General features: G+C 41.5%; 1 protein-coding gene across 1 annotated transcript in view; it reads left to right on the forward strand.

The window, feature by feature from the left end:
* The window catches only part of BCO1 (beta-carotene oxygenase 1), a 31,618-nt gene extending 12,358 nt beyond the window's left edge, over positions 1 to 19,260 (forward strand). Inside the window, exons 4-11 of the mRNA XM_083626612.1 lie at positions 953 to 1,100; positions 2,421 to 2,568; positions 3,284 to 3,510; positions 4,906 to 5,163; positions 11,697 to 11,802; positions 12,223 to 12,317; positions 14,980 to 15,091; positions 18,138 to 19,260. Coding sequence (XP_083482738.1) covers positions 953 to 1,100; positions 2,421 to 2,568; positions 3,284 to 3,510; positions 4,906 to 5,163; positions 11,697 to 11,802; positions 12,223 to 12,317; positions 14,980 to 15,091; positions 18,138 to 18,334 — 1,291 coding nt within the window. The 3' untranslated portion in view covers positions 18,335 to 19,260. The remainder of the gene's footprint in view (positions 1 to 952; positions 1,101 to 2,420; positions 2,569 to 3,283; positions 3,511 to 4,905; positions 5,164 to 11,696; positions 11,803 to 12,222; positions 12,318 to 14,979; positions 15,092 to 18,137) is intronic.
* The last annotated feature ends 6,956 nt before the right edge of the window (positions 19,261 to 26,216 follow it).

The following is a 26,216-nucleotide window of genomic DNA, read 5'->3' on the forward strand; positions in this document are numbered from 1 at the left end:
TCAAAGCACCTGGAAAGCCAGCGGCTCCTCATTCTTTATACTAAGGGTCACTACTTAAGCTGGGAAATGTGTGTTTATGTTTCAGCATTACAAAGATACCTGGGTGCTTTCCAACATGCATTTTGCTGATGTTAGTAGAGGAATGTGACATCCTCACTACCCAACAGTCCATTATTCAGAATTTCAAAAATTTAGTAGATACTAGCAACATGACAGACAGGACACACAAGAGTATCTACTGAATGCCGTTCTTAGCTCAACACACCTGGTGCCATCTTTGTCAGTTTTTAGGTGCCAGGCTAAGCCCTCTCTGTTTACCCAGGCCTTTGGTTAATTGATGTTGCCTCCTATAGTGGTGCTCCTTGGTCCTTGGATTAGCATCTTATGTATATTACATTGCCAGTGTTTCTCAGTTTTTCTGGCCTTATTTTGTTTCTGTGTGTTGTATTTTTAGTTTATCAAGTCGATTTGACACTTTTTAGTGTAAAAATTGTCCAATAAATAAAATATATGACATTTAATCCACCAATAGGCCGAATTCACAAACACACCATCCCTTGAGTATTGTACAAGTGGTTCCTTGCATGTGTGAATGACCTATCACAGGTGTCTTCCCCCAACCTGGTGTCTTCAAGATGATTTGGACAAGCAACTGCACCATCCCTGCCTTGGTGGCTTGGGCTGATGGGAATCATAGTCCAAAACATCTGAGCAGCACCAGGCTGGAGCCATAGGTAGAATTTAGTTGCTGCCTGAAGTACCATCCTATTGAATGTGGTATATTTACAAGTTCAGCTGCAGATTAACACACATTGTCTAACCAAATAATGTGCATGCATATGTACCACACCAGTTTTTCACATTTTCTTAGCATTTAAAGATGTATCCTGGTGAAGCTGATAGGAAAGATTATCACTGTGATGCAATTTCCCCTCCCTCCCCTTGTCCACAGGGCTTTCTGTTATTTATCCCACACAATACCTGAGTTCACAGACAACTGTCTCATCAACATAATGAGAAATGGTGACGATTACTATGCTACAAGTGAGGTTAATTTCATTAGGAAAATCAATCCTCGGACTCTGGAGACCTTGGAGAAGGTAAGCATTGGTGTCTTACGAGTAGACCCCATAAGGCAAAAGGCCAGCAAATGAGAGCAATGGTGGAGTTGGTAAAAATGCACCTCAAATGATAAACCACTTTGCTGCAAGGAGATGATTTGACAGATACAGAGGGCATAGTTGTAAACCTAATTCCAAAGGAACTTGTGTAGGGGACCCCACTGTGCTGGGCCACATCTGCACTATTGTACCACAATCATGGCCTGCCCCAAAGAATCCTGGGAACTGTAGTTTGTTAAGGCTACTGATAGTTGTTAGGAGAACCCTATTCCCTTCACAAAGCTATAGTTTTCAAAATTCCCTAGGAAGAGGGATCAATTGTTAAACCAATCTGAGAACAGGCAAAAGAAAGGAAGCGGGTGTCTCTCAACACAATCTCCACCAGTGGTCACCGCCAGATGGCTTGTTTATGGAGCATCCATCTTGATTCATTTGTGGGCATGTTTTATGATGCCCCACACTTTCCAGGGCACTTTTCTATCCCTTTCATTGCTGCAAAAAGTTCATCTTTACAATAGTGAGTTGGTTGCCAGTTTGTGACTGAACCTCATGCACCAAAATAGTGACGGTCTGGACGGAACCCTTGTGGCCCACTGCCATTTTAATCTTTTAAAGTCCCTTCAATTCTAGTACTCTTAAACTTGCAGGATCTGAATGAAGTATATTTCTGAGTTGCTTTAGTCTGGGGTGGGCAACCTTATCTTTTCTGCATTCCCTTGGGGGCCAAATGTCTGGTGCTATAGCTAGCACTGGATGAGGCCAGAGCCCAGATTGGATGGGCCATTCCTTCTCTCTCCCCACCCATCCCACCTTTCCCCCCATCCTTTCCTCTTGCGTGAAATTAAGCTAAAGGCCACATGTTAAATACCATTGTTTTAGTCTTTGCTCTTCCTGGTGAATTGCCCAACAGAATCCTTGGCAAGGGTAGCCGTAGGTTCAGTGCAGGCTCGTTCTCATTAGGACTGGTAGGACAGAAAGCAAGGAGGCAAACAGTAGGTGGAGCCAAAGCCAATGTTAGTCAGAGTTAATATTTTCCTCCTGAGTTCTACAAGGGCAACACTGAGGCTAAGGAAGAGGAAGGCAGCAGCCAGTGCCACCCTCTGAACTGTTAGTTAAGTAGGAAGGGAGGCAGGTGGGAGTTGCGTGCGGGTAGATGTGAGTCTGGTGGGGATTTGCCCTAATGGACCAGCCTCCCCTAAACAGATTCCTTAGCAAAGGTACCAGCACTTTCTGGGATGTGAATTATGATCATTAACACATCCCATCATCCTTCTGTCTTCTTTTGCTATCCTGCGGTAGGTTGACTACACCAAGTACGTGGCCATCAATCTGTCAACATCCCATCCCCATTATGACAGTGCTGGAAATGTTCTCAATATGGGTACCTCCATTGTGGATAAGGGGAAGACAAAATATGTTATCTTTAAGATCCCTTCTTCAGTACCAGGTAAGAGGCACAAGGAGCTGGCATCTCTGAGCTCCTTATTAATGCGAAATAAAGCAGGATCAGGTGGATTTATACAACACGTTGTGCTTGGGGAACACGAGGGGCGCTTCCTCTCCTAACAGAAATAGCAGCTTGGGGGGGCATTTTAACCAGGATCATAGCAAGGGAACAAACATGTTGTATGGGTAGGTGGTCTATGAATTAAAAAATGACCACGTGTGGGTGAGCAGGGGGTGTGTGTGGGTGTGTGTAGGGGATGAAGGATGAATCTGAATCTGCATTTTAATGGGAAACTACCTAATGTGCACTTTTCAAACTGAGCCATCCTTAAGAATTCACACTTTATTGAATTTTGCAGTGCAGTTCTGCAGCTGTTATGTGTACAAAAATGCATGTGCTCGATCAAGTATGCATAAAAATACATACAAAATTGAACTTAAGATGGGGGGGGGGGAGATAAGAAACTGAGAGAAACCGAAATTGACAGATTTGTTCCTTCCCTACTAAAGGGTTGTTTTCCTGGCCCCCTCCCCTCCTAAATTCATGCTTGAAAGAAAACTTCTATAGCTGATAGAAAGCATTATTCAAGTCTCATTACGGCAGGGGGTATGGTTGTAAGGGAAGAACTGGTATGGCAGTTCTCTGGTTTGCAGAAGAGCTCACAGGCCCCAAAATGTTGACAGCCCTCGGTGTATGTGTTCTTTTATTTATTTAGCAAGCGAAAAGAGGAAAAAGAAGTCTTGCTTGAAACACCTGGAAGTCATGTGTTCCATCCCCTCTCGCTCCCTGCTCCACCCAAGCTATTACCACAGCTTCGGCCTTTCGGAAAATTACATCCTCTTTATAGAGCAGCCCTTCAAACTGGATATACTCAAGCTGGCAACAGCCTACATCAGAGGGGTGAACTGGGCCTCTTGCCTCGTGTTCCATAAGGATGACAAGGTATATATATATATATATACCTTTCCCCCACCCCCTCCTTTCTTGCTGAGTACAGCAGTAGTGAATTTTCTGTAACTGCCTATTAGTTTTATACAGCTCCCTTACTCCATCCAACATATTATTTGTTATTAGCATGGACATTTCTTTTGGAATGCCGCACCTCACATTAAATTACAGGTGCCAAAGCCCATATTTTCCTGAGAACATGGCTAAGCAACAATTGGCAGGCTGTTTGCTTATGTGAGTTTTCTTGATGTGATGACTCGGAAATCAATAAACCCCTGGAAGAATATTCACACAGTCTTGGCTGTCACCTCTGCAGTATAAGGTGGTCACATCTGCATGTTGTCTAACTAACATTTGGAAGTTTATTTCCTTGCATTGGACTCCATTATTTTATTTCAAAAATTATATATTCAGAGCCGGTAACAACATAAAAAGCCCAACACTGACTAAAACAGCCTTTCCTCACCTGATGTTCTTCAGATGTTTTAGACCACAACTTAGGATGGAGAAGAGATTTGATTCTGTTTACATTTTAATGGGAAGCCAGCTAATTTGCACTCTGCAAACCAATATATGAACTGAAACACAATTAACCTTCAAAATGCACATATCTATGAATTTTGCAATGCGGTTCTCCAACCCAGCAATGTTTTTTAAAAAAATGCATATATTTGCAGGAAAGTGTGCAATTTAAAATGCAAATTTTAATGAAAATAGCAAAAAAAGCATTATATATGTTCAGAACTGCATTCAAAAATGTGTATATTACCAGAAAAATCAGATATGCTGATGAGTTTTCATGAGGATTAAAATAAAAATTACAAGCTGCTGAGGACATGCAGAGAAGTGAATTTAAGACTGGAACAATGAGAAGTTGAGGTAAGCTGAAATGGACACTTTCATCCATCCCTAACTGTAGTTCCAATCAGCCCCAGCGAAGACTTGATGTCATTGGCATTAAAATGTCAGCTCGTATTCCACTCCTCCCTTTAATCTGGCATTATTCTTCATGGGTTAAAACTCTGACTTGGCCATTGAGCTCATTGGATGACCTTGGGCCTGTCACAGTCTGTCAGCCTAGCCTACCCTACAACGTGAGTACAGGGAGGGGAGAACAATATACACATCTTCAGCTTCTTGGAGGAAAGATGGAATATAAATGTAATAAATAAATAAAAAACTATTGAGATTTATATGCTGCCTTTCAAACAGCAGTCCCAGGTTGGGTTAGAAAAGCAGACAACATAAAATAAAATACAACCCATATACAGTTTTTAAAACAAAGTATCTAAAATGAAAATACAGAATTATTCAGTTTGATTGAGTAATGTAATTTCCATCTTTATGACAGCAACATTCTTAACCAGAAGTTGTGTTGCCATTTTGTAGACCTGGATCCACCTTATTGACAAAAGGACCAAGAAACCTGTTTCTGCCAAGTTTTACACGGATGCCATGGTCCTCTTTCACCACGTGAATGCTTACGAGGAGGAGGACCATGTGGTTTTCGACATCATCTCCTATAAAGACAATAGCTTGTACCAGATGTTTTATTTAAAAAACCTGGACGGTAACTTTGAAAACAACACCAAACTCAATTCTATACCAACCTGCAAGCGATTTGTGATTCCTCTGCAATATGACAAGGTAATTCTAAACTGTATCTTTTGGTTCTGATTCACATAGCAATGGTGAACACAGCATCTACAAGCATAAGAACAGAGAGGGCAAGTTTTGTCAAGGCAATGCAATGCAAACTTACATGTTGCAAACTTACATGTTGCAAAATGCAAACTTACATGTTGGATCGTTTGAGTAGGGACATTTCCAGACTATTGCTACTTTGGGATGGGATTCAATCGCATACAGTGAAATTCAGATTGCAAAATCAAAGCTGTTTTGGAGTTCTTACACAACAAATTCACATTTTACAATAAGCAAAGTGACGGCAAAATGCATCTTTGCTTGACACATCATCTAACCTCTGCAAAGAAATCAGGATGAATGCTCAATAAACAGGTTATCTGGATGCAACCTTAGATTGCTCTTCTAGAATGTTATGTTTCCCCAGGAACAGTCTTATATAAAACTTTCTGGTGCTCCCTGCAATGTCTTCCGCTGCTTACATGGAAACTCTCTATAAGCTGAATTAATGGTAGCACACACAAAAAAAATTCTGATGAGGCCTGGGGCACTGCAAAGAGTAGCAACAAACTTCTCCAGCCAGGCCACACCTCTGAATCAGCTCTCTAGGAGCTGTGCTCCGGGCCATAGCTATGTCTCTTAAAGGGGCAGCATGCCTGATATAGTTGATAATGCTTACATTACACTTCCTCCCCACATCATTGGTAGATAAGACCTGGCAGGGCCAGGCCAACCATTAGTCAGAGTGAGGTGACTATCTCAGGCAGCATATGTTGGGAGGCAGTTGGTGGTCCTCAGCTATTCCTCTTGAGCTCCCTGACTATACCCTTCTGTTGGAGAAGAGAGCTGTGTGTCACAAAGCTTGCGCTCCACCCCGCTTATCTCCCTCCAGGGCAGAGCAGTGCCCAGTTGCTAATACTGAAATAGGATTCACTGCTATATGTGGAATGGGTGCATGTGTGAACCATACTGTCCTTTGCCTCAGGCAACAAAATATATTGGGCTGGCTTTGAGACCTGGGCTCTGTGGGTGAATCATTGAGACGGTATGCATTTCCTTCCACAATCTCCAGCTGACCTGGCTTGTTTTCTGGGTCAGCCAAAAGAAAACATTGTCAGAAGCACGTTGCCTTCTGAATGACCTGGGCACAACCCAGGTAAGCCAAATAATGAAATTAATTCATTGCATTGTTTACTTCTACTGCGCAACGTGTTTGTATAATTCTGGCAGCCAATGTTTCGGCTGATCTATGCGGAAATCACACATATATCCACACACCCATCTCCCACACTTGGGAGAATATCCTTTCCCCATGCAGTCTCTCTTGCCTGGCTTTTTCTCCCACAAAATCCTAACTCCACTCTTTCCCACTCCCTCCTGCCCCAGGTCCCACTTCCCAGGTCTCAATACCATAAGCACCAAACTAGGAACATACTATCCATGACATTCATAACTGCATGAACCATTTTTAAAAAGTGAACTGCAGGTGCAGGGAGGGGTGGATCAAGAGGGGAAGAGTGTGCCTCACCATCACTGGAGCTGGATCCATTGAGGTTAATGGGACATTGACCTTCTAATTTCAGACTACCCTCAGCCAACCCCTATATGCCTGCCTTCTTACTTGTGCACTGTCCAGTGGGCAGCACTTCCTAGCAGCTTACTCTGAGGTGCCCCTTGTAGAATTCAGCAGAGGGGAGAGTTGGCTCCGCCTTTCATTGGCTCTGGCTCCACCTACTCCTGGCTTCCTTGCCTGTTGATCTACCAGTCCCAATGGACAACAGTCATCAGTGAACATCATTGCAGGTTCAGAAGCTGACCGGAATGGTAGTTCAACCTTACTCCAACATTAGCAATGGGACAATGTCCGCCACAGTGCTTAAGGGCAGCAGCCTAGTTGAGAAGGTGCAAAATGTGACCCACATAGCTCCGTCCTCCAATGGAGGCAGAAGACTGGAAGGAGGGGCCTCTGGAAGGATAGATGGCATCTGTTGCCACTTTCCTCCACCACTCAGCATCCACTACCTGAGGCATCCGCCTTGCCCTGTTTAACAGGGCCGGTCCATTGTGCCACATTTTCTTTCAAGGTCACATCCATACCATACATTTAAAGCACATTATTCCTCCCCCCAATCCTGACAACTGTAGTTTGTTAAAAATGCTGGAAATTGTAGCTCCATGAGGCGTAGACTACAGTTCCCACGTTTCTTTGGGGCAAGCCATGTGCTTTCAGTGTTATAGTATGGATGTGACCCTTCTCTACTTTGCTTGGGATTTACATTTTCTGAGAGGTCACCCGGCTGCATTGCACACTGCAGCTAAATACACCAGAAAACAGATTTATTTTTAAAAACATGAGTTTAAGTGAATGCAATGTGAGGTATGTTCATGAAAAAACTGCCCATTATTTCTAAATTGTTTATTCAGAATCAGATCCCATTTGTATAAGAATGAGGAGGGGGAATAAGATCACATTTTGGTTAATTCTAAGGTAACTTGAAATGTATTTCTTCATGTTTCTGAAGAGTGGCGAGTGGGGCACCGGCATGGGAGTGGCTTGTGCATAACAAATGCACATGTGTCTGTTTAGCTGCATGTATATGCGCTGGGGAACCTCAGTGGGCTGTGGCAACCAAGGGCGGCTGCAACATCTATTACATGTGCCTGTGCATCTGAATAGCAAAATAAATACCGATGGTGTAATACTACATAGCATTTATTATAGTACTTGAGGGAGTGCAAAACACTTCACCAAAATTTATCAGCATTTATTATCGCCAGGATCAAACTGCATGTTGCATGGCGGTTGCAAGACCGGAATGCCCTGCAATTTTGTGTTTCTTAAAAAGTATCTGGAGGCAGGGGTTAATTGGATTGAGGTGGGAGTAGAGAAGTCTAACCCTTTGCCTCTGAGCTGGTTTCCTGTATTAAATCCCCTCCCACTGAAGCTGTACACAAACTTGTACATTTTCCTCTATGCAGCTAGTACCAATTTCATCAGAACATAGGAAGCTGTCCTATTCGGTATAAATCAGGCCATTGAACCATCTAGCTCAGTTCTGTCTACACTGGCTGACAGTATCTCTCCAGGATTTCAGATGGGGGATGTTCCCAGCCTACCAGGTGATGTCAAGGATTGAACCTGGGACCTTCTGCACACAAAGCTGATGCCTTACTCCTGAGCTACAGCACTTCCTCTTTCAAGCAAGAGGAGGAGTCAGATTAGGGCTGAAGTGGGAGGACAAAGATTTAGACCAGGAGTGGCAAACCTGTAGTCCTCAGGCCATACCCAGGCCCCTGCGAGTTCTTTTGTGGAGCTCCCAAGACCCAACTGCAGAGCTCCGAAATACTATGTAACGTAGCTTTCAAAACACCCCTGTAAGGTCAACCAGCATTATTATAAAATTGTAGATGGAGGGATATAAGAGATGATGGTGCAGTTTGGTAATTTTAGACTCAGGGTTTAATGGCCTTATTGCTACCCCACTTTAGATGTTGATACAGCATCTGCCTTGCATGCAGAAAGTTCCAGTTCAATCCCAAGAATCTTCAGGCAGTGTTGGGAATGTCCCCTTTCTGAGGCACTGCCAGTTTAGATGTCTAGATGGGCCTGACATCATATAAGACAGCTTTCTATGTTTCTATTCTGCTTTGTTTAAAATGTATGAAGCCACCCAAGCTGGGTTTTGGGACCCTCGTGCTCTTTCTACTGAGTGGAGCCCTGGACTTCTCCCTTCCACCTCCCATGGTACCACTGAGGTCACCAAGTGAGTTCACAGCTGCAATAAGGTTTGCCCTGGGGACTTCCCAGTTCACAGTCTTAACTGCCAGCTCTCATGTGACATAAACATGATTTCCAACAGGGAAGTGGTACGTGTGTCAAGAATCCCATCACATCTGAAGCAGTCCTGGAACTGCCTTGTCTTTATTACATTGTTGTTTTGTAGGGACAACTCATTCTGCCCATCAACCTGTCTGACAAGTTTAGGCCTGCCGCACTGTGGAATGGCTGAGACAGTGTTCCTTGCTACGCCTTTGAAACAGGGCTATACTAATGCTATGAAAACACAGCTCTGTACTAATAACTGAGATTGCATCAGTTGTTGCCCTCGATATTTTTCTTCCTTCCTGATCTGTAAAGAATGAAAGGCATGGGGCGGGGGGCGGGTTGGCCAAAGTGAACTGTTTTTAGTATTTTCCCTTAAAAATCTGCATAGCAAATCTCAATGCCTTCAAATCTTTTATACTATGGCGGGTGGATCCTGCAGCACACTGTCTTGATGTATTGTTGTTGTTGTTTAGTCGTTTAGTCGTGTCCGACTCTTCGTGACCCCATGGACCAGAGCACGCCAGGCACTTCTGTCTTCCACTGCCTCCCGCAGTTTGGTCAGACTCATGTTTGTAGCTTCGAAGACACTATCCAACCATCTCGTCCTCTGTCGTCCCCTTCTTCTTGTGCCCTCCATCTTTCCCAACATCAGGGTCTTTTCCAGGGAGTCTTCTCTTCTCATGAGGTGGCCAAAGTATTGGAGCCTCAGCTTCACGATCTGTCCTTCCAGTGAGCACTCAGGGCTGATTTCCTTAAGAATGGATAGGTTTGATCTTCTTGCAGTCCATGGGACTCTCAAGAGTCTCCTCCAGCACCATAATTCAAAAGCATCAATTCTTCGACGATCAGCCTTCTTTATAGTCCAGCTCTCACTTCCATACATCACTACTGCGAAAACCATAGCTTTTACTATACGGACCTTTGTTGGCAAGGTGATGTCTCTACTTTTTAAGATGCTGTCTAGGTTGGTCATTGCTTTCCTCCCAAGAAGCAGGCGTCTCTTAATTTCGTGGCTGCTGTCACCATCTGCAGTGATTCTTGATGTATTATCATCTCTCAATAAGTATGCTCCTGTTCAGAGTGCTGTCTAGCCAGCCAGGGCCCTCCCTCCAGCAAGCCATTCCATCTCCATCCCAGACCCAATTTCATCATCATTACAATTATTATTATTATTATTATTATTATTATTATTATTATTAGTTAGTCACTTATCTTGCCTAGGACAACCCAAAGCTACTTACAACCAACCAGATAATAAACCCTACATAGGTACATTAAAACCAAAAAGGAAAGAGAATTACATTAAAAATATCCCACCCACTTAAATAGTTAAAGGCCAAAGGTCTGGTTATAGAGGAAAGGTTTTGCCTGGCACCTAAAGATATATAATAATGGTGCCAGGCAAGCCTCCCTGGGGAGAGCATTCCACAAATGGGGAGCCACTGCAGAAAAGGCCCTTTCTTGTGTTGCCACTCTCTTGGGGAGGGGGCACATGAAGAAGGGGTTCAGCGGTATGAAATTTACGGCATGTAATGCCTTAAGAGAGAATATTATGAAAATGATATATAGGTGGTACATGACACCAGTCAAGCTTGCAAAAATATATCATTTGCCTGATAATAAGTGTTGGAAATGTAAAGAAAATGAAGGTACATTCTTTCACCTTTGGTGGACGTGCCCAAGGATTAAGGCTTTCTGGGAGATGATCTATAATGAAATGAAAAAGGTATTTAAATATACCTTCCTGAAGAAACCAGAGGCCTTTCTCCTGGCATGGTCGGCCAATTGGTGCCAAAGAAGGACAGAACTTTCTTTATGTATGCAACAACAGCAGCAAGAATTCTCATCGCAAAGTATTGGAAGACACAAGATCTACCCACCTTGGAAGAATGGCAGATGAAAGTGATAGACTATATGGAATTGGCGGAAATGACTGGCAGAATCCGAGACCAGGGAGAAGAGTTGGTGGAAGAAGATTGGAAGAAGTTTAAAGACTATTTGCAGAAACATTGTAAAATTAATGAATGCTAAAATGATGTTGGATTGAAATGAAGTGGCTTTAGCAATAAGGTTAAAAAGAATATGTAAAAATGGACTGATAATTAGATGAAAATATAAAGTTATAATATGTTAAGATATAGAATTAAGATAAATACAAAGAGGGAAAGGATTTGCTGAATTAACTATGTGAACTGGAATACAAAAAAGGGAGGTGTGAGGAGGTCAGGAAACAAGTAATTGAAATATAAGATACGAAAAGATTGATTTGTTTTTTAATTGTTTTTTATTTCTTCATGTATTTTGTATTTTTCTTTGCATTTTTGTATCTTTTTTCTTTTTCTTTTTCTTTTCTTATTCTGTAATTTTCTTTTGTCTGTAAAATTTCAATAAATATTTAAAAAAAATGAAGAAGGGGTTCAGATGATGAGTGTAGGGTTCAGGTCAGTTTATATTCTCTTTTTCAGGTGACACTCAGCATTCCATGGTCACTGTGCATGCTCAGTTCTCATTGGGTTTACTAAAAAATAACCCATCTCTGTGTTTGAAATTGGCCTCGTTGCAGCCAAGTTGCTTCTCATCCCAATTCATAATTTTGTGAGCTGTTTTATACTATGAAATACATCCTAGTGCAAATTTTACAAGCTTCCTTGGTTCCTCTGTATTCATTTGGCACTGGAAATGCACCCTTTGCACTATGTCTTTCTTTCAGGAGGCAAAAGTAGGCTCGAATTTGGTCCAGCTCCCATCCACCACTGCAACTGCGGTGAAGGAAAAAGATGGAAGCATCTACTGTCAGCCTGAATTACTATATGAAGGTGAGAGGCCATTGCATCTTCTAAGTCTCATAATTTCTATAAAATATGACTGTGCTTGAAAATATTCCACCACCTTCCTTGTGGAATGCCCATTGAAATGATTAGCGACCTTATAGGACAGGGCTAGCTAACATGGTGCCCTTCCATTAGTTCCAGCCAGCATGGCCAAATGCCATGGAAAATGGCTGCTGGAGTCCAACAACATTTTGAGGATGCCATGTTGATACCCATGCTCTAGGAACTTGACTCCAGATATGATCACAGTTGCAGACATGACCAGCTCCCAGAGGGATTACACAGGAAGTCAGTCTTACTGTATTCAGTACTATAGTCTCTTTAAATATATTTACCCGTATATCAGCAGTGATTCTGTTTACCTCTTGTTGTTTATGAGTACAAATTGTTCTACTTCCCTTGCAGGAATAGAGCTGCCTCGCATCAATTATGACTACAATGGCAAAAAGTACAGATATATCTATGCCACAGAGGTTAAATGGAGTCCAGTTCCCACACAGGTATGCTGTCTAAAAGCACACTTCCTCTTATAACATGTCATTGTGCAATGCCAATAAACATTAAACTGACTTTATTATTTAAACAAAATCTGTTTAAAGCTAAGGTTACCTTTCCTCTGACCTACAACTTTGCAAGATACTCCGATTGCCATTTGCAGGCCAGGGAGCTAAGTACAAGCACAGCAGTGTTTGAAATAAGCTGCCTAAGGAGGAGGTGGCATCTCCTTCCTTTCAAGTTCTCCACAGAAGTGCTTTAGATTCAAGGTGGGGAACCTGTGGCCCTTCAGATTTTGGAGTCCAGCTCTCATCAGCCCCAGAAAGCATGGCCATTGGTCAGGGATGATGAGAGCTGTCATCCAACAACATCTGGAAGGCCACAGGTCCCCCACCCTTGCTTTAGATGCTTCACTGAATCACGTCCATTTCTATTGTCCGTGGCCTATTTTCTTTCTCTTATAATTGATGATGCCACCTAACACAATTATATACATAGATCACAGCTTTAGCAACAACCAAAGGGCCCTGAATTAAATTTGCTTGACATGCATGTTTTGTTAACCCTTAATTAAGGCTGTTGCTTCTTCCTGAGTTAAGGTCAAGGAGGACAATAGGGTGAAAACAGCTGAGAAGAAACTTCCTTTCATAGCTGTCAACTTACAGATTTGAAAATAAGGGACCAGCAGCCAAAATAAGGGACCTGCAGCCTCACCTGTTCCAGGCACTCCAGTCTTCCTGTCCTCCTGCAGTCTGGTCAAACTCATGCTGGTAGCTTTGAGAACACTGTCCAACCAACTTTGTAACCAGAGGTTCAACTGAATAGAATCTGAATCACATGCACCACAAGGCCTATGCAGCCTCAACTTAAGATGGCTCCCTGGCTTGGCTTTGCACTGCAAAGTTTGCAGCAGCACGTGCAACAAAATGGCGTCCAGCATTCAAAAACCCCCTCAGCTTGCATTAACTAGCCACACACAAGGCATGCAAGCTCCACCCCCAGTCGTTCTTAGACTTCTTATTGGGTGAGCAACACAGCCAAGCAACACAGTTGGAGCCTCCCTCCTCTCTGGCCAGCAGGGAGGGAGGGAGAGGAGCTGCTTCCTTTGAAATTTAAGGGACATCATTTAAGGGACATTTAAGGGACCCATCAATAAGGGACAGCAGCGGGACATGGCACTGGAATAAGGGACTGTCCCTTCAAATAAGGGGCACTTGACAGCTATGCTTCCTTTTTCAGCAGCAAATCTGACCCAGAGTTCAAAGGTTTTCCAAGTTATTTTGGCAACTCTGAAAAGTTGCATGAAATGTGACTTTCATTCCATAATTATTGATCAAGCCAGAGATACGGAAGTGGGACCATGAAGTAATATCCATATGTCAGGACCATATCCTGTATTCTAGACTCCATCTTAGCATTGCCATAGTTCAAAAAGTACGAACCAGGACACCCCCAAAATTGTTGAGCTTTTTTAGACAAACCCCAAAGTTGTTGAGCATTTTTTTTTAATGCAATTTTTCAATTGACTTGCCTAAGATCCAGGACAAAGTTCTGCCTTTCGGAAATTCCTCCCAAACATCAGTTCTGCCTTTGAAATCCCAGTAATGTCGGGAGAAATCCAGATATATGGCAGCCGTACTCTGTCTACATATAATATCTAGGGATGGGCAAATCTGTCAATTTCCATTTCTCTCTGTTTCCCATTTTTCCAATCTTAAATTCAATTCCCCACATTTCCAACTCAATTTTCAATTGTGAGTGTGTGTATTTTTAAAGTCCTCATGAAAATTCATCAGCATTTTAGTTCAAATTTCGTCTAATTGACACGTTATATGCAATTTTGCCTTAATAAAAATAATACACACATTTTGGGGAAGCAGTTTCCCCAAATATAATGCATTTTTGTATGTAATATATGCAATTTCATGCACATATTACCCCAGTATGTGCATTTTTGTACACATTACTTGGCTTGAGAACTACATTGCAAAATTCAGAAAAGTGCAAACTTTGAAGGATGCTTATTTTTCAGTTCATGCATTGCTTCAGGAAGTGCAAATTAGGTAGGTTCACTTTTGAATGTGAATCTGAATCAATCGCAATATTTCTACTACTACTACTACTAATAATAATAATAATAATAAATGGGGATGTTGGACAGAAAAGTTAAGTGATGTTGTTTGATTTTTTTTACAATCATAATTTTAATCTCACCTTTCAGGATATAAATCTTTTCAAGGTGACTCACAATGAAATATTAAAACAATAATAAATATATTTAAAGAAACTATATAATTTTATTTACTACTTGTATATACCCCATTTCTGCTTAGGGTAGGTCACAGTTTAAAATCATGACTTATAATCTAATAGACACAATATAAAATAAAAATGGGGAAAAGAAAGAGCAAAATACATGAGCTGGGAGGGGAGGAACAAAATGGTAGTAGCTTCCAGCCAGGCCAACTGATAAGTCGTTGCTGTCTTGCGTCTCCCTCAGTTGTCCCCGGACACGTTGAAGGGGGCGGGGATTTGCTGCAGCATCCCTCCCACTGAGTCAGGCAGTTGGAATGGGGATTAATTTTATTTGGGGAGGCATGCAAATCAGGAAAATATTTGAAGAATTCTATCATAAGAATGCATTTCCCCTCTTCTTTGTTCACCTAGGTAGTTAAAGTTGACACTCTGACAAAGACGGCACTTCACTGGGAGGAAGAACATTGCTGGCCAGCTGAACCAATCTTTGTTCCTAGTCCTAATGCCAAAGAGGAAGATGATGGTAAATGACATCATGGTTCTAATGAGGGAAAGTGTGAAGATTTGCGAAAGTTAAGACCCATTTTAAAGGGAATGGGATTTCATTAGTCGCAAAAAAACAATATTTTTATTTAAAGTCTTTCTCTTTCACAAATAGAACAGGCTTTAAGAAGCTGCTTTTACCAGGAATGGAGGCAAACAGTTTTTAAAAAGGGATTTGAAGGTAGTATAATACAGGCCTTGTTTACCTTACTGTGATGTAGATGCTCATTTATTATCCAGCTGCTGTCTCTGGTCAAACAAGTTTGGGAGGCTTTGGGAGTATTACAGAAACCTGCAAAACCAGTGACTAGACAGCCAGCTTTCTCTCTCCCTTTCTATCTCTCTGGTTTTGTTGTGGGAGAAGAAACTGCTCAAATTCTGCTGGAATCACAAATGCATACATACATCATTTTATCGGTATGCTGCCTTTTTATAGTTAAGACCATGCTCAAGGCGGCTTACAACATGGGGGGGGGGGAAATATTACAAATATAACAAAGGTCATAAACAATAAATAAAACACATCAAAAAGTGCACAACCAAACTGAAATAATTTCCACATAAATCCTAATATCTAAAAATAAAGATACTAAAAAAATAATAGTAACAGCAACAACCCCCTGCCAAACAAGAAACCACTAAACACAACCCCAACTCAAGAGCCAGGCAGATTTATTTGTTAAAATATGTTGGTCATCATGCCAAAAGTACAAACTGTATTAAGGTATAGTGCAGATAGGACCTGGTATTCAGAGACATGTTGCCTCAGATCCTGGAAGCAGTATATAACCAACATGATGAGTAGCCACCAACTCTTAGGTGCAGGAGAGGAAATCTATCTTCCAGTCTTGCAAGTTAGTGAGTGTCCAGAATCTGAGGCAGATGGATTTACCTGATATTCTTTCAAGTTGGAAGTGTTGAATTTATGAGCAGTTACTAAGGTACTGGGGTAGGTACTAAGGTGCCTACTCCAAATGGAGAACTGGATTTTTAATGACTAGATTGGCAGATGTCATCCTTCCATAACAGCCCCTAAACCTTGTTTGTATCACCAATAGAAATTTCTCGACAATGCAACTCACTTATCCACTGGCAATGCACAACTCAGAACAAAGCAAAGCTACATTTTGCCTTGACAGGCACAGAGGCGTGTACAATGGATCTTTCATGCAGCCTATTGGAATGGCTTATCATCAAAGGGCCCCGTCTTAAACTGTGTAATAGTCCTGGAGATTAAGGCTGTTTTGTCTAAGCTAAACAGCAGACTCAGCAAACACAACAGCAGTTGTTTCATCACACTCTGCCAGTTCTGTTTTGGAAAAACTGCAGATAGGAGCAAGACATAAATATATGCTATAAGTAAATAAGGCTGTTAACTAATTGAATATATTTTAATTGACAATATCTGCCTTTTAATTATATATTCATTTAACTGATTACATGGTAAATGTTTGAAAACAAAAAAACCTCAACATAGGAGCTTTTTGATGTATTGATGGAGATGTGAGAACATCCAATTTAATAAACAAAAGTTCCTGCTCAAGATTATAAGTCATAGTTAATAGTTTCTCTACCTATTTCAGTAACTTCAGTTTTCAAGCAAAACTGATCCTTGGAAGCTTATCAGGGTGAACAATCCCTGGAATGTGCTGGAATGAGCAAGGGGTTCTTTGCCAGACAAAGTGCCCCTGAAGCTAGAGAGTTTGAAAACCACTACAGTAACACATAATAATAATAATAATAATAATAATAATAATAATAATAATAATGTGTGCCATTAACTTTGCATGGGTTCAAATCTCCTAAGTAATATTATAAAGTATTATTATTATTATTATTATTATTATTATTATTATTATTATTAATTCAAATTTCTTTCCTACCCTTCACCATAATGTCCCAGGATGCAACTCTTTGGATTTAAACTTTGCAGGCTTGTCAATGACTCACTTAGTCCATAGCATGTTGGCTAATGTAGTCTGAAAACAAGTCTTTATAATCTGGGCTACATTCCTGCTTAAGTGAGTGCTCAGCATTTGCACACATGTTGAGAAACCATTCCAAGAAGCATGGAACCATTATATACTTGTGGTAATGCTGACTTAATTGGGAATCTTGACATCCACACATTGCGGCTTTTGACACATGTCGCTTTCCTTTGTCAACTGTCCCCATTGCATTTATTTGTCACGTGTGCCCTGCACATCTTTCAAGAAGCTCAGGGTGATGTATTTGGCTTTCTCCCATTTTATCAACATAATAACAGCTCTGTGATATGTTAGGCTAAGGGATAACAATAATAACACATAGGATTTATTTTTTAAAAAAGAATTAGTTTATATCAACACAACAAGCACAGCTATAACAGAAAAAGAACCTGCCTTACACCACTTGCCCATCTCCCTCAGGGCTGTCAACTGTGACTGGCAGCTGATCTCCAGGGTCTTGGGAAAAGAGGGGTCTTCCCAGTCACCTCCTCTCTTTTTAACTGGAGATACCAGGAGCTGAACATACAGGCTTTTGCATCCAAAGAAGGTGCTCTATTACTGAGCTATGACCTCTCCAGTTTCTTTACTTGGGGAGTATGTTTTTATTGTAATTTTATAATAATGAAATCATACAGGCATGCTACATATAAGAAAAACAAACAAGAGAGTATCAGTGAAGAAAACAATGCAGGGCATATAAAATCATATCAAATAAGCCATTGCATTCTCGTGTTAACATTACGTACTCCATTAAAGTGACCATTCAGATTTTTCCATCAAATAACAGTTAGCTTGTTTCCAGTTAATTCTTTTGCTTTTTAAGCGGCCAGCAGGCTATTTCTTCCATGCAGCAACAGTGCTTTCTTTTTCATTGCAGTTTAGTAGGAAACTATTAACTCCCTGTGCCAGGGCAAGCTCCAAAAGTTAAGCATAAATTAATATCCATTCCATGCCCCCACTGCCCCATCTTCTAAAAAAAAAAAAAAAAGCCATATTTCAGGAAAATCTGTTTTAGCATATATTCTGTTGCAACTTTAGGTATCATCTTGTCACCCATCGTAACGTCAGATCCCCAGAAGCCACCTTTCCTGCTGATTCTGGATGCCAAAACGTTCAAGGAAATAGCTCGGGCCATGGTCAAGACAGATCTGCACCTGGACTTACATGGTCTCTTCATACCTGAGAAGGATTTGAAAGTGGAGCCTGAGGCAGAGTTGGACAATGAACACGAATAAAGTAGACTGTTTCCTGCTATAATCAAAACATTAAGTCTTGCTGCACACTGCTGAAAAAAATTGCTGTGATACTCCAGTCCTCAGCACATGCACCTGTATATTACCTGCAATGCTGGACTAATGGCCTGGTTCTTGGCATATGGTGCAAGCTGTCTGCAGTATTTTCTGGGTGCTTTTACCAAGCTTTGCAAGATGTCTGTGCAATGAACATACGACTTAGTTGCTTGAACAAAGTGTGTTTACAATGTGGTGTGTGCAACATGAATCACACTTTCCAAAGTTTGAAATCTTCAAGGATTGTGTTCAGCACATAATTAGAAGGAAACCCTCGATAATCTGAGTTTGTCAGAAATTCTGGTGTTTAATCGCAATTCATTTGAGATTCATTGTCAGCTGATTACTTTGGTGCTTCATTTGCTAAATTCAATGACCAAAGTGAAATGTCAAGTTAAGGTGCTAAAAGATTTCTTGACCTGACATTCTGTTTTATTTCAAAAGAAGGCAAGGCTCATCCTCCTTCATGTGTGGAAAAATGTTTAAATCCAGAATGCTTTTATATTATTTTTAATTATATTGTAATTGTATTTAAAGCAAGCCTTTTTCCTTTGAATCCTTCAGATGTACTTATTTTTAGATCTTTTCTTTAGGAACTTCTAATGCAAGTTCAGTGGGCTTACTGTCCTTACTGTCTCATAAGTAAATTATGCTTTGCTATTTCAGCAGAAGCGAGTTTGTGCTCGTATATTTTTTTCTGTTTAAGAGAAATATAACCAAGCTAAGACTAAGCACCGCATCCAAAGAACCTAACAATTAGTAGTGACAAAAGTAATTTTACATGCCGCAGACAGAAATATTTCTCTCATATGGTATTCCCTAAGGTATATTAAGCAAAATATTGTAATAAAATAAAGATAACCTTACCTAAACATACTGTTCTGAAGCCAGGGGCAAAAGAAACCAGAATATGATTTGACTTCAACTTTAAATATGTCTGACTTTAAAAAGGAAAGGTCCTAATAGGTAAGTATTGCAACAAATGCTTAACAAATGGCATCTGTCATTTTGCGAGCTGCAAAATACTCATGCAGAAGTCTTACTTCTGAATACGTATAAAGAGCATTGCACTATTGATCTCAGATTCCCCCTCCACCCCCAACTGCACCCCACCCCCGGCATGTCTTCTTATTATTTTCAAATATCCAAACATACCGGTAAATAACATTTTCCTAGTCGTTCTGCAACAAACCCAGTTCAACCACTGCCTTTTCATTCGAAGCACATTTAACTCTGCACCTCTTAAAGAAAATGAGCTGCTGGGAAAACTAGCCACCCATTCTGTAAAAGGGTGTGTTGTTCTGTGGGCTTTATTTATTTACTTCATGAAATTTATACACTCTGAAAAACCTCGAAGCAGTTTACAAAAAAGAGAGAGAGAGAAATCCACAACAAACATACAAAAGTTAAAATACTAAAACACCTTAAAATTACCTGGACTTTCTAAGCATCTGGATAGGCTTGTTTTAGCAGGTTTCTAAAAGAGTACACTGAAAACGCCTACTTGATCTCGAAAGGCAGGGAGAACGCTAAACAATCGAGTTCTTGCAAAGGTGGATTAGGTATTATGTGGCATCTGTAGTAGTGCCAATTTCACCGACTGAAGGGGTCAAGTGGGCACCTGTGGGATAAGGCAATCTCATCTGTAAACTGGTCCCAAGTTGTTAAGGGCTTTACAGTGGTACCTCGGGTTACATATGCTTCAGGTTACATACGCTTCAGGTTACAGACTCCACTAACCCAGAAATAGTGCTTCAGGTTAAGAACTTTGCTTCAGGATGAGAACAGAAATCGTGCTCCGGTGGCGCGGTGGCAGCAGGAGGCCCCATTAGCTAAAGTGGTGCTTCAGGTTAAGAACAGTTTCAGGTTAAGTACGGACCTCCGGAACGAATTAAGTACTTAACCTGAGGTACCACTGTATATGCTAATAGTGGCACCTGGAACTTGGCACAGTAGCAAATCAATAGCCAATGAAGATCTCTGAGCACAAATGTTATGGGCTGACAAGGTCTCTTTGTTCCAGCCCTCCTCACAGCTCAATCCAATGCATGTTTACTTGGAAGTAAATATCACCGTAATCAATGTACTTCATCCTTCAAAAGGATGCATTCTTAAGCACTATACAAGATCCAGCCCTTTAGAATAGCATTCTGCCACCATAGCAGTTGACTTGTCTGCGATCCTTTGAAATTATGGACATTAATTCAATAACTCACTGCCCATTTTTCTGTAGCAAGAAAAGTGATATCCATAAAGCTTGGAAAACAGCAGAGGGACACATAGCCCTGACGTCTTCCTGTTCTCATTTGAAAGCCACCATTTTGTGGCAGGGTCATTGGCATTTTTATATTTTGACCCTCTCCTTCCTCCAGGCTCGATTCCCCGGCATCTCCAGGAAGAGCTAGCAGAGACCCCCATCTGAAATCCTGGAGAGCCACAGCTACTCAATGTAGAAAGTACTGAGTATATCTGGCAGTTTCTTATGTTCCTAAACAGCCTCTGGAAGGCAGTTAAGGCTCCTCCTGCTGTTATTAAATCTTCATTCTTCCAGTACTGCTGCATACTCAAAAATGCATACAGTTGCAATTTAAACCAGCTTTCCTCAACATGGCATTCACCAGGTGTTTTGGACTACGGCCCCTAAACCAATCCATAGGAGTAGCGTGCCAATTTTTTAAAATAAAAGTACATTGCCTGTACAATAACAAATGAATCCTCAATCTGGAAAGGAGGGTGATTTGGATACTGTATTCTAACTGGGTGGCTGTTCATGGACAGAAATCAAACCTAATTCTGTCTTAACAAGGAACTTGGCATGGTGCAAGGAGATTACAGCCCAGGTGCCATTGCATTATTCTGTCTCATGCTAGCTTTACTTTCACTTCGGCTCCACCTAGAATTTGATAAATGTCTTTGGAGCTGAAGAATATTTCAAACCAGAGGTAATTTGGGAAATCACCATAATGTATATAAACACAGTAAGCTGTCAGATGCATTGAAATTAAGTTAAATATCACACAGTTCATGCTTCATTTGTTCCAATTAACTCCAGGGGGCATGGTATATTTACTGAGGGAATTTCTGATGGGAAGCTAAAATCCCAAGTATATTCAATAGAAACCAACATGTTTATTTTAGACTGTTAGCAACTGAGTACAGTTTGCATAATCCTTCAATGCTTTTTACAAAAATTAAAATTACACGTGACAAAGGAAAAGGTCTGTGCAAGTGTTCCCCTGACCCACAGACTCCCAGTTTCAATGCTCAGCCTTAACAATTGTTAAGCTTGTGGTAGCATCATAGTTTGAGCTTGTTTGACTTGGGTCTCTTTTTCTCAGAATAAGTTGTCAAGATTTACAATTCCTGATGGAGTATGACTAAAATGAGTATGACTTTTTTTTAAATGCAGATAATTATGTCAGTTCATTTGGTGAAAATGAATATATCGATATTGCAGCATAATTTTGTTACGATGGCCAATGGTGGGGGAGCCATGAAGTAGTCTGCAAGCGTTTGTGTTTTGTTAAGTGACAAAACAAATTTGGAAGGGAGGGAAGTTTGGAGAGAGAAAAGATGTTGTTGAGCATGATTTTAAAAAATAAAACAAAAACAGTCTACTGTCACAGCCACACCATACATTTAAAGAACCCTGTGGAACTCACAAAGCTATGATTTCCAGCACCCTTAACGCAATATAGTTCCCAACATTCTTTGAGGGAACCCATGTGCTTTAAATGTGTGTTGAATGTGCTTTAGTGACCAAAGATGGAATAGAGGAGTTGTTATGCAGATCAGGGCTGGTTCTGGATTTGAGGGTAGCCTTCTTATTAATATGGGAAGAAAGCCAAATATGAAGGGTCATGATGATAGAACTATATAAAATTAAGCATCCTGGACTGTGGAGGAAGTGGATAGAGCATGCCTCCACAGGGCATTTTATAGTGGAGTTTGCGTTGCTCACACAGGTAGCTTTTTTGCAGTAACCACAATACATTGTCTTTCTCAAAATGCCATCCCATCCTTCCTCCCCAATTAATTCTGGATTTACCATTTCCATGTGAGTGTTTTGTTTTGACTTACTGCATTTTATGTGTCTATGGTAAATCTGGATTAAGTGGGAAAAACATATGGGATGGCATTTTGCTGAGGATCACTTCATGTGGATGCTGTGTAAAACTTTCATGCATGAGAAGCACCGAATCCACAATAAGCTGCTGTGTGGAAGCACTCAGATAGCTACCATATTTTGCTCCCTCTGTCATCATACTAGAATCTGAATGGTGGTAGATTCAGGTCTGTCAAAGGGAAATACTTTCACCATGCAGGGATAGTTAAACTACAAACTATGCTTCCACAAGATGTAGTGATGGCTACCAACTTAATGACTTTAAAAGGGAATTAGCAATATTCATGGAGGATAAGGCTAAAAACTGCTGCAACATCATGTGTACAGCACCCCAAAAAGCTCGTGAGCTTCTAATCAGCATCTGGTTGATCAGAATGAAAACTAGATTATGGACTAGATAGACTTTTGCTCTGGTCCAGCAGGGCTCTTACTATCCCATTCTTCTTCCTCCCTAAGAAGCCCAATGGGCAAATAGTAAAAACAATGCAATTGAGATAAAACATGTTGTGAACAATTAAATACAATTAAGAACATCTAAAACATGTTTAAAAAGCCACATACAACTAATAATTTCAAGGTTGGTGAGAACAGTAAGTTGTAGCCAATACTACTTCTGCTCCGAGTAGTTCCATTGTAATTAATGGCCATGACTAATTTAGGTCTATTAATTTCAATGGGTTTGCTATGAGTAAAACTTAGTTGGAGACAACCCACTATCTTTCAACCATCAAATTCCTGGGTAATCAGGAAATGTTTTTAATTTCCTCCTGAGTGTTAATAATGTCTTATTTTGTTCTTAATACTGAGAGTTAGCTTTTAATTGATAAAATTAGATACATAGGGCACTTCCAGACATGCTATTTGGGAAAATGTAGGTTGCACAATTAAAGCTAATTTGGAGCTCTAACACAACACACCTCCTTTCCTGAAATATCCAATTTTTGCACTACGTAAAGTGATGCACAGGAAAATGTGGGATAATATTTGCTTGATGCAACATTGTCTAACTTCCTCCAAACAAATCAGAATGAATGCTAATTAAATAGCCAGTGTCATCTAATTCACCTGCGGTCAAATAAAGATAATGCTCAATAAAGAGGTTGCCTGGAAGTTCCATGCTTTGGAAATGGAAACTGAACCAAAGAGGGATGGATGACATTACCCCACATCATCCCCACTGAGTTAATGGTTAAGTAGGGTTTGAATTCAAGTTACCCAGATCGGACTATTAACATACACCCATAGGATATGCTGGATCTTACAGGCTTTTGGGGCTTTCTACTTGAAGGGGTTTGTGCAACTTGAAAGCCTGCTACTCTAATCAACAGGTTCAATGCAAATGTGAGTAGGGCTCAGCCAACCATGGCCTTGAAGCTGTGCTATTGCAGGTACTACTAGAAATCAACACTGGTGGGCCAAAAGTGGTGTTCTATAGCAGATGGCTGAAGGAACGCGGGTGGCGCTGTGGGTTAAACCACAGAACCTAGGGCTTGCCAATCAGAAGGTTGGCGGTTCGAATCCCCGCAACGGGGTGAGCTCCCGTTGCTCGGTCCCTGCTCCTGCCAACCTAGCAGTTCAAAAGCACCTCAAAGTGCAAGTAGATAAATAGGTACCGCTCCGGCGGGAAGGTAAATGATGTTTCCGGGCGCTGCTCTGGTTCATCAGAAGCGGCTTAGTCATGCTGGCCACATGACCCGGAAGCTGTACGCCGGCTCCTTCGGCCAATAAACGAGATGAGCGCCGCAACCCCAGAGTCGTCCGTGACTGGACCTAATGGTCAGGATCCCTTTACCTTTTATGGCAGATGGCTACCTAATGTCAGGGGCAAACCTTGGGAATATGCCACCCTGTGCAAGGCCATTTGACGCACTCACAGTACCTGCTTAAGCTGGGCTTTGGGAAGGAGGTACAAGGCTCTGGCAGGGTCCTAGAGCCCACCTATCTCCTTCCCAAAGCCCAGTAAGAACTTGCCTAGCTTTGGGAAGGTAGAAGGAGCACTCTAGGACCCTGTCAGGGCCCACATGCCTCCTTCCTGAAACCAGGCAACCACTGACCAGGCTTTGAGAAGGTGCCCTTTTTGGTTGAAAGCCCGGTGCGCAACCGCTTGCGCTGCCCTAAGTCCACTCCTGCTGGTGTGCTCTTAACCTCTCCTCTCCCTGGCTACATAAAGAGCTGGGACATCAGGTAAGGCAGTCCTGAAGCAATTTCACAGAAAAAGCAGGGGATAGGTAGGGTAACAAGATCAAGAAATTGGAAAATCCAGGTTGAAGGCACTTGGTGGAAAGCCAGTTTTGGAGCAACATCAGTGTTTTGCTCTCTTATATCACAGCCAGAGCCCTACATCCAGCCTTGCCTCAGATCAGTGATTGCATCATACCACAAGGTCACATCCATACATACCAGAGAATCATGGGAACTGTAGTTTACCCCTCACAGAACTACAATTCCCAGCATCCTTAACACACTATAGTTCCCCCAACATTCTTTGGGGGAAGTCATGTCCTTTCAGTGTATGATGTGACCTACGTCCATAAATCACTTTGCGATGTAAACAGCCTTGAGTCCAATAACATCCCTTTGTACTGAAAGCTTTTGTCAGACAAACTTGCTTTGGGTCTGAAGTAAATGGCCAGATCTTTGTCTTCAGGGATGCAGGGTCAGAACATAAAGCTCAGCATACAATTAGGGCTCTTGAAATCAATACAAGCACTTAAGGAGTTGCACCATACACCAATATCCTGGAAGAAATCTCAGGCAGAGGATTAAAATCAGGGTGAAGCTGAAAACATACCGTCACTTGCAGGCAGGCAATATAAAAGGGTGTGTATGTTTTTGTGGAGCAGGGCAAGGCTAGTCAGGATAACTTGCTTAACACCAAACCTATGCCACTGCAATGACTATCCTAAAGTTAGATCAGGTGATCTTGACATTAATTTGCATGAATAAAACAGGACGACTTGTTTCCCCTCTGACCCAAATGTTGCAGTGCAAGCTACTTCACGTGATGTTTTTCCTGCACAGGGGTCATTAAAAAACACTCACACATGCCCTACCAACTCCATCCTTGCATTTAAAGTGTAATGCTGAGGTTTATTATGGACAGTGGCTTCCTCGCCTTCTTCCTGTTCCTTGGCTGTCATCTAGCAATAGCCTACAGCAGAGTGAGAGAAGGAAAGCACAGCCACTCCATCAGATCTACTGAAAGCCTTTGGGCTCATCCACACTTCCTTTGGGGCCACATTTCTAAGCACATGTCCAGACTTTCCAGATTCAGGTTTGATCAGTGGGGTTTTTTGTTTTGTTTTGTCCTGGTACTTTCCCCAGGAAAACTTGAGTTTTACCGCTGAATTGGAGCAAATGGTGATAGGGTTTTCTGCAGATTGTCATTTGCTCTGATTCTGCTGTAAAATGCTGGTTTCCCAAGAGAAAGTGACGGGGGGGGGGGGAGACAGGGGACAGACAAACCCTGCTCAAACACGGACCTGGAAAACCTGGACCTGTGCCTAGAAAGCATGTAGCAAAGGTTAGTGCAGACAAGCTTTTTTCCTCAGTGGTCACTTAGCAATAGCCGCTCCATCAGGCTGGAGCAGAATGAGATAAGAGAAAAGAATCAAGGCCAATGCATCAGCTCTACTGAGAGACACTTCTCTCAGCTATATCCATCTCAGCTGGTCAACCTGCTATCTAAATTTTGGAGAAAAT

The sequence above is a fragment of the Podarcis filfolensis genome (assembly GCF_964270895.1).
Source record: "Podarcis filfolensis genome assembly, chromosome: 8".
NCBI classification, from domain to species: Eukaryota; Metazoa; Chordata; class Lepidosauria; order Squamata; family Lacertidae; genus Podarcis; species Podarcis filfolensis.